Source organism: Gavialis gangeticus, unplaced genomic scaffold (assembly GCF_001723915.1).
Source record: "Gavialis gangeticus isolate Ggan-Ray unplaced genomic scaffold, GavGan_comp1, whole genome shotgun sequence".
Lineage (NCBI taxonomy): Eukaryota > Metazoa > Chordata > Crocodylia > Gavialidae > Gavialis > Gavialis gangeticus.
Genome location: NW_017728992.1, coordinates 101,567,646 through 101,575,524, shown reverse-complemented (window position 1 = coordinate 101,575,524; position 7,879 = coordinate 101,567,646). Strand labels below are relative to the sequence as shown.

The window sequence follows — 7,879 nt, the reverse complement described above, 5'->3', positions numbered from 1 at the left end:
GCTTGTTTACACTTAGCACGTCAAATAACTTCTATAAAATCAATGCAGCATAAAAACCAAGACAGTAGTGGGCAATGGGGGATGCTTTAAGGTAGATGGATCAAGTGGTGTTTTATTCTACCTGATACTCTCTTTTTATTCAAATAGTCTCGCTTGCACCATTTCAGTATTGCTCATGACCAGTATTTCGCATAGTTTTGAGATGCAAAAATCTGGACTACCTTAACACTTTTAGATTCCAAATAGTTATTACAGTTTACCCTTACCACAAAAAAAGGCAATGACACTACAGTGTCAGCAGAGGTAGCGTATGCCTGAATTTACATGGAATAACATGTACATATTTGAGATTCAAGGACAAATAACTTTAGTTGAATTTCTAATGAGTAGAAATTTTTATTATAGGCTCTCCAGGGTCCTGGCAGGTATTAAATTTATGGTGTAGTTAACTAATATGCAGCATCGATTTTTTTGTAGCTGGCTTGTACAGCTCATTTAATTGAACATGTGGTATGGCTGCTCTTGCTGGATCCGAAGACTCAGCTGTGCATCATCAGGCATGGGGCAGTCCCAGGGTCTGGGGCATAGCTGGCTCCTGTCTAATCAGTGGATTCAGGCTAAGGGTGGCCCTGGAACCCAGTGTGTCATGTCCCTTCCCCGTGGGACTCCCCCCAGTTCCTGAAAGTAAGTCAGGTTTGAGGTGCGGTGGGATGTGGAGAAGGACTGGACAGGACCACGAGCTAAACATAGGAAGCCTCTTCTGATTATCGGGCTCATGGCACCCCACATCTCTTTAAAAAGCTGCATGCAGCTGGAAGCCCTGACTGCATTGCTGAGCACCCATGGGAGCCACTCAGCTGAAGTGTCCAGCTTTGTGCTTCCCAGATGCCTCTTCCATGTGTGAAGCAGCCCATGCTTCTTCTAACTGCCTTTCCCTACAGCTTCTACCTGGGCTGCAGGACCGGGCAGGAAACCTGCAGGGATCCCCCACATTGGCAAGGTCCCAGCGCAGGTCCTGCAGCTAGTTATCATGTGATTTTATAACTAATCCCCCAAAACCAAGTGAGCTGCCATGTACATTTTGTATGGCATGTTGTATAACTTTGTGGTTGGGGTATAAAATTTCTCAGACCCCAGTTGTGTGACTACTTTACTTAAACATCTGCAACAGCCTTGGACACTGGAAGCCTCAAATCAGTGGGTTTCTTCTTTCCCACCCCTAAAATAAATAAGTGTAACCTGTGTGTCATTTGCTAATCTAGTCTTGAGGGATTTGGTTGATAGTACTTCAAAAATAATAATAAAAGCCATAGACTTAAAATCTTATATCTATTCTGAACTACTTGAAAAAAGCCTACTTCCCATATCCATATTCAAAAGTTCATATTAGTAATGTGCTGATAAAGTGAAAAGAGACCACTCTTATAAAAGATTCCAGCTCTTACTCTACAAATATACCCAAAGAAACGGCTTACAACATAAAATAAAGCACTGTCCCTTGCATTTGGAAGCTTTTGGTATATCCTCCCCTTTTCAACCTTAAAATATTGTTTTTTTTTTTTTTTTTTTATTATTATCAAATGCTTTTTGTCCGTAGGTCACATGTACTTAGAAGAGCCCTGTCTGCAACAGTGAGGACTAAAAGTTAAAGTATTCAGGAGTCTAACTTCCCATTCCAGGGGGAATTGGATTTATGTCTACAGATGTATTAGGAGCCTATAACTTGCCTAAGGACATGGTCAGTCAGCAGCAGAACCCAGATATTAAAGGGTAGCAAGGCTTTTTGGTATCTTGTAAAGCACAGTTCTGGGCAAAGAGCACTGATGGAGGTAATGTGTAAGGGAAAAGAGAATTGGATTGAATCAAGGGAGTGGGGAAGGCATAGGAAAAACAAGGTTGAGATTCAAACTAATGAGGAGTTTTCATGTTGTAGGGGAGTGGGGGGAACTGCCACTAGATCTGCAAAGAGGGAGGGAGCAAGCATGGAGACAGTGAAACCTCTTAATTGTAGCAAGTTGGATCAGTGAGGTTTTGTATATTGTTGCAGAGTAGTTGTACCTGCAACTTCAACCTAGAACCACCCTCTGTGCAGCTTGTGCATGGAGATAGTTGGCTTCAGAATAGCAGCAAAAAGTTCTCTCTCATTATAAAGTCTTTGTAGACTTCTGCCCATTAGTCTTTTCATGTGTTTTCATTCATTTGGTAGTATGAATATAGACTGTGTACACATGTTCAAATGATCTGGGCATGCTCTCTGAGGTTTGCTTTCATGGTAGAAAAACTTACCTGGAGACCTCCGAACAGCCCTTCAGTGCCAACTTGCTGCACAGCCAGGGGCTTCCTGTGTATACAGCTGAGTCTGCTCTGCTGGCTTCCAGTCTGTCTTGTGATGGATGACAGCAGTATACAGGGCAGCCCTGCTTGGCTCACCCAGACTGGTTTGCAGGCTGTCTACCTGCAGCACAATGAGGGGATTGTGAAGGGGTTCCCTGCTTGACTGGAGCAGTACAGCCCAACCCAAGTGACACACCATTTTCTCTGGACCTGTGAGGGGTGGGGAGAGAGCCTGGGAGCAAAGCATGCTGGGATACTGGAGAGCTGTGGTGCAGCTTCTCTCTGAATACTTTAGTAAGGCATAGAGGAAACCACCTAATTCATGGAATCCATTCTTTATCAAGTGTCTTACTGCTACCCTCCAGAAAGAACTCAATTTCTTCATGGTGATAAACTGTATGTTTCCAATATGCCTTACCAGTCTCTGTGTTGGTAGGCTGGTGCAGATCTAAATGTGCTAAACAACATGGGTGACACTCCTCTACATCGTGCAGCTTTCACTGGACGCAAGGTAAAATTTTCCGAGTTCCACTCTGGGGTTTGCAAGCTTTGTAAAGTTACCATGGCGTAAGATGCTTCTGCAAAGGGATGCTATAATGATTAAACAGAATCTAAAATGTTGCTTTATTTCTATTTTAATAATTTCTAACCAAAACATACAGGATATGATACTAAAACTTCATTTTTCTGAATAGAAGTCATATTTAAAATGCTGTCTCTTACCCACTTTAAATTATCTGCTGAGTAGATTCATCTTTAATTAAATACTCTCGTTATAATCCCCACCCCAAAAGAGGCTCATGGAAGCTTGCAATAAAAAAAAAAAGCACAAGTTATAAAAATAGATCTAGAAATACCAGAAGTAAATATTTAATGTGATTAATTATTCTAGCTCTTATTAAAGAAGCCATTTTGATTCCTAGGCTTTGCAGACCTACAAATATATCCAGATTTTTTTGGTTTGGGGTTTGTTTGTTTTTTTACTAGAGAACCACTTCTACATGGATATGTGGTCACATGCCAATATAAGGAAGTGTTATGTTTTTTCTGCGAGTGCCTAAACACCATAATGTTCCTTCACAGTACTGTTGCCGTCTACAGTCAAATGATCTTCTGTCTGGCTCTGCTGTGACATACCTGTTGTTAGGGCAGTAACCCATTATACAATTTTTAGGCTCACAGGGAAGGTTGCAAAAGAAAGCTGGATCAACCCAACTTTCAAACTTGTTTTTTCAATTGAAATTCATATTTTTTCAGTATACTATCAACTTGTTTTGTCAAAGACCAAACATCTCTCAACTTTTTTTATTTTCTAGGAGGTGGTGATGCTACTGTTGCAATATAATGCAGATACTTCTATTGTTAATGGGAGTGGACAGACTGCAAAAGATGTCACACATAATAAGGAGATAAGAAATATGCTGGAAGGTAACTTCCATATATCCTTCATTGTTTCTACATGTTTATAACTTTGAAGCAGCACTCCTTGACTCCAAGCTCACTTAAATTTGAAGTAGCTTCTAGTTCCATCATACAAAGCAAATGATGGTTAGTCTGTTGTATAATAATTCTCTGACAGGTCAATACAGCAGGTCTGCTTTGGGTTTTAAAATCTGGAATAACTTTAAGGCCCTAAGTTGTTTGTTATTTTTTATCAAAAGTAACACTTGGTGACAGGATTTTTTAAATCTCTTTACCCCTTCTAGTGGTATGGACTTTTTTCAAAGTATTGGCTTTGTATATTGGCATATTGGAAGGCAATGCCAGGAATGCTCTGATTTAACAAGAGCTTTGTGGTTTTTTGTTTTTGTTTTTCTTTTCTTTTAAAGATGTTATACAAATTCTAGAACTAGTACCTTGCAAACATGATGACTTAAGTGTCAGAATGAGTTGATGCCTTAGTTGAGAAGTTTGGGGTCTCTCCTTTTAAAAGCCAAGAAATAAAACTACAAATGGGTATCAAGTCTTGTTATTCTAAAGAGTGTGTGTATGGGGGAGGAGGGTTGAGTTTCTCTTTCTATAGTCTTTAAACACCAGCATCCAAGGAGACAAGCCAGATCACGTGCACGTCTTAGCTGATTTCCCCTTTCCATTCGCAGGCAGTTTCCTATTCAGTTAAATTTCTGCAGCTGCAGAAGATAAAAGAATCATTCAGAACCACTACTCGGAATGTTTCCCCACAGTACTGCAAGGCTCAAAATGAAGTCCATAACCATTACTCTATGGAAGTGTCTTGTACTTCTGGTTGTACAACCTGAGGTGACACAAAGGGACTTGATTTTGTGAGCAGGCACTCTGTGCTTTTTGTCTAAAGGTTCCTTTTCATCTAAAGGGATCAAGACGCATCAACCTAAGCATGTCTAAGTCAGTGGTGTCTGACCTTTTCACCCTGAGCGCTGAATGAGCAGTGCCAGGTCCACAAGCTGGATGTAGTCCATAGGCCTGTTCCAGCATGTGATGCTGACTTGGCTGGAATCCAGTTCGTCTGTGTAAGAAGAACTCAGCTAGGGCCTGATCCAGCTGTGCAGGGGTTGGAAACTTGGTGGCGGGGGAGTGGTGGCAGTTGTCATTGCTGCCAAATTTCCAGACCCTTGGAGAGCCCTGTGGGCCAAATGACATGGATCTGGCCCATGAGCTAGGGGTTGAGCATCCATGGTCTAAGTAATAAAACCAAATATTACCATTGGCTTTCTGCCATACCCCCTAGAAAAGCTTAGAACAGATACTTTTCACTGTTAAATTAGCACTGCTTGGCAAACACTTAAGTACTTGTGAAACTTGAGTAATTGTTAAAATATTTCTCAGCATTAGTTTGGCATTCTATACAGTTGTGTACTGCATTTTTAAAATGACCCTGAAGGGCATGGCTCCATAGATATCCATTACCCTGGCTGGTAATAGTCCTCAGATGAGTAAGCATCAAACTTCTTGAACCCTGCAATAAGGTACTTGAATGTTTTAAACCATGGATGTTGTGTGTTGTCCTTTGAGAGTATAATAGTGATAGCTAAAATGTCTGTGCTTTGACAACAGCAGTGGAGAGGACACAAGAAAGGAAACTGGAAGAGGAGCTTTTAGGAGCAGCAAGGGAAGGAGAGACTGGAAAACTCACAGCACTGGTAAGATTTTTTTGAGATGTTGCTTGCCCCTTATGGTGCTACTGCTAGGTGCAGAAGTAACATCTTTTCAGTATATACCCAGGATGTGTTGCCTGAAACGATATAAAGTACTGTATTCCAAAGTATTAGTACTCTGCTTTTTACTATCATTAAGGTGCTAAGATTTCAAGTGTTTTGACATCCTTGCCAAGTTAAAGGAAACTGCAGAGAAGTACTGTGTGGTGACTTGTATGTTAACTTCTCTTAGGACGTAATGGTAGTTCCTTGGTGCTAGACTGAAGTTACTATATTTAATGACAAGCAGGTGCATGCAAAATGAATCAACGCAATGTTAAATAAAGTGGCAAGTTCATACCACAAAACAAAATCTGCCTTTGCTGTATAGTACTATGCCTGCAGTCAGCAACAGATACAGATTCAGTCTCCAGGAGAAGCATTCTGGCAGTGCGAAGACTGAATTACCCAAGGAGCAAACTGGGCAATCTTGGAAGTTAATGTTCATATTGAATCAGTGCACATGAAGTTAATAGCCTTTTACCACTGGAAGTGCTGGCTTTTGAATGACACCGTAGTCTAGAATTTGTAGTATTGGTAGCTATTGTAGTTTGTTGTAATGTTTAAACAAGCTATTGTGTCTAAAAATGGCATAAATTTGTATTTAGTGAAAGAAACTACAGTACTTTCTTACCTTTTACCTGAAATAACTGTAAGAATGAATTCCCAAAGTAAGTCTCCCTCAGTCTGAAGTTTCATGCTTGGTTTCAGCTCTACTGGTATCTTTAGGAAAGCTGTAAGCCACTGGAAGCACATCTTGTCTCAGGGCTTTGAACTGGTTGATTTCATGGCTGAAATCCAGAAAAGTGTCTTTTACTGTCAAGATTTACTTAAGGTTCTTTGCATGGGTTTGTTTTTAAAAACTTTTCTAGAAAGTCATTGTCTAGCTCAAGATTGGCTTTAAAGGTAACATGCATTCTAACAGCAGTTCTGTTTTTTTTCTTTTTCTTTTTATTTATTGGAACTTCTGGAATACCTGAAAGAGATGTTGGGGGAAAACTCAGGCAGCAGCTGCCCTTCATCAGATCTGAGAAAAGAAGCAGTATAGTCTGTGCTTAGTACAAGTTTAAAACAATTGCTTTAGTTTTAACCTAATTTTGATAATGAATTGACTACTTGGAAGGGTAATAACCAGTGACAACTGACAATTTAAATCTCAAATTGGTCAAATGAAAGACTTCCTTACCTCGCACATCTTGCACCTCGGGTTCTGGGACAACCATTGTGGCTATACCAACAGTATCAATTCTGATTGCAAAATAATACCATGTTTTACCACTGAAATACAGCCAGCCTGTTGCAGGGTACGTTTTATGCTAGAAGTTAGAAGGGTAAAGTAAGCTGAATTATAGGAAACACCTCTACTTGTAATTGGGACTCTTGCTTGGCAGCTGAGCACTCCTCCATCCTGTTGCATGATTCCTTTTTGTCACTCTCTTCTGCAGTGTCAGACTCCTGTTTATGAGTTTTAGCCAGCTGCTGTGGTGTAGAAAAACTAACCATTAAGTAATTTTTTTTTTCTTAGTTAAACAAGCCAAAGCCTCCTGACATTAACTGTACTGATCAGATGGGCAATACACCATTACACTGTGCAGCATACCGTGCCCAGAAGCAGTGTGCCTTAAAACTTCTAAAAAATGGTGCAGACCCAAAAATAAGAAACAAAAATGGTAAGTAATCAACAAAAGCTCTTGTAGGGTAAAAATGAAGCACAGACTGTACCAGTGTCTCCTAACAGCTTCATTGTTAAGCAGTGGCTAACAAAGTATTCTGGACTCTGTGGTTCTCCTCAAGCAGTGTAAAAATTCGTTAGGTTTTTTTATTAAGCTTTTGAGGATGAATTTAGAATTGTTACTGTAATTTCTCCTTAAAAGCCCATCGGCAACATTTGTCTCATCACTCCAACAAAGTGACACTTAGCCCTGACTAAATTGCACGTAACTGAGTAGTGGTAAGTACTGACTAACATAAAACAAGGCTAATGTAATTTTACTGCAGCCTTGCAAAACTTTAAAGTTGCTTACCTTAATTTAATACTGTTTTTATCCGTCAAGCAAAAATTTCTCCAGACAAGTGATTTTTAAAATGAATCTTGAAAGCCAGGAATGTTGGTGTAAGAAACGTGGGTCTTCAGAAAGTGCCTCTAGTATAAGAAGTTGATCTGGGGAGACGGTAACATTAGGTTGTGATTAACTTACAACTCTTCTGTTAGCTGCTCTTTTTGTACATTGTTTTAAAACTGATTCCCTTTTTTGCATAGACGCATTCAAATATGAGTAACTATTGCATAATACAGTTTTTTTTTTGGGGGGGGGGGTTGTTTTTTCCTTGTGAATAGCTGCAGTAGATATAGCTCAGTTCTTGGGTTTGGG

General features: G+C 40.0%; 1 protein-coding gene and 1 long non-coding RNA gene across 3 annotated transcripts in view; one reads left to right on the top strand and one right to left on the bottom strand.

The window, feature by feature from the left end:
- Positions 1–7,879, top strand: part of OSBPL1A (oxysterol binding protein like 1A) — a 152,432-nt gene that overhangs the window by 38,516 nt on the left and 106,037 nt on the right. For both annotated transcript variants that reach the window (XM_019526402.1, XM_019526410.1), the window contains exons 4-7: positions 2,771–2,845; positions 3,651–3,762; positions 5,368–5,453; positions 7,033–7,177. In XM_019526402.1, coding sequence (XP_019381947.1) covers positions 2,771–2,845; positions 3,651–3,762; positions 5,368–5,453; positions 7,033–7,177 — 418 coding nt within the window. The remainder of the gene's footprint in view (positions 1–2,770; positions 2,846–3,650; positions 3,763–5,367; positions 5,454–7,032; positions 7,178–7,879) is intronic.
- On the bottom strand, positions 3,972–7,007 carry LOC109303988. The gene is made up of 2 exons (XR_002099274.1): positions 6,149–7,007; positions 3,972–4,463 (listed from the first exon to the last, which is right to left on the bottom strand). It is a non-coding gene; the product is annotated as an uncharacterized LOC109303988 (long non-coding RNA).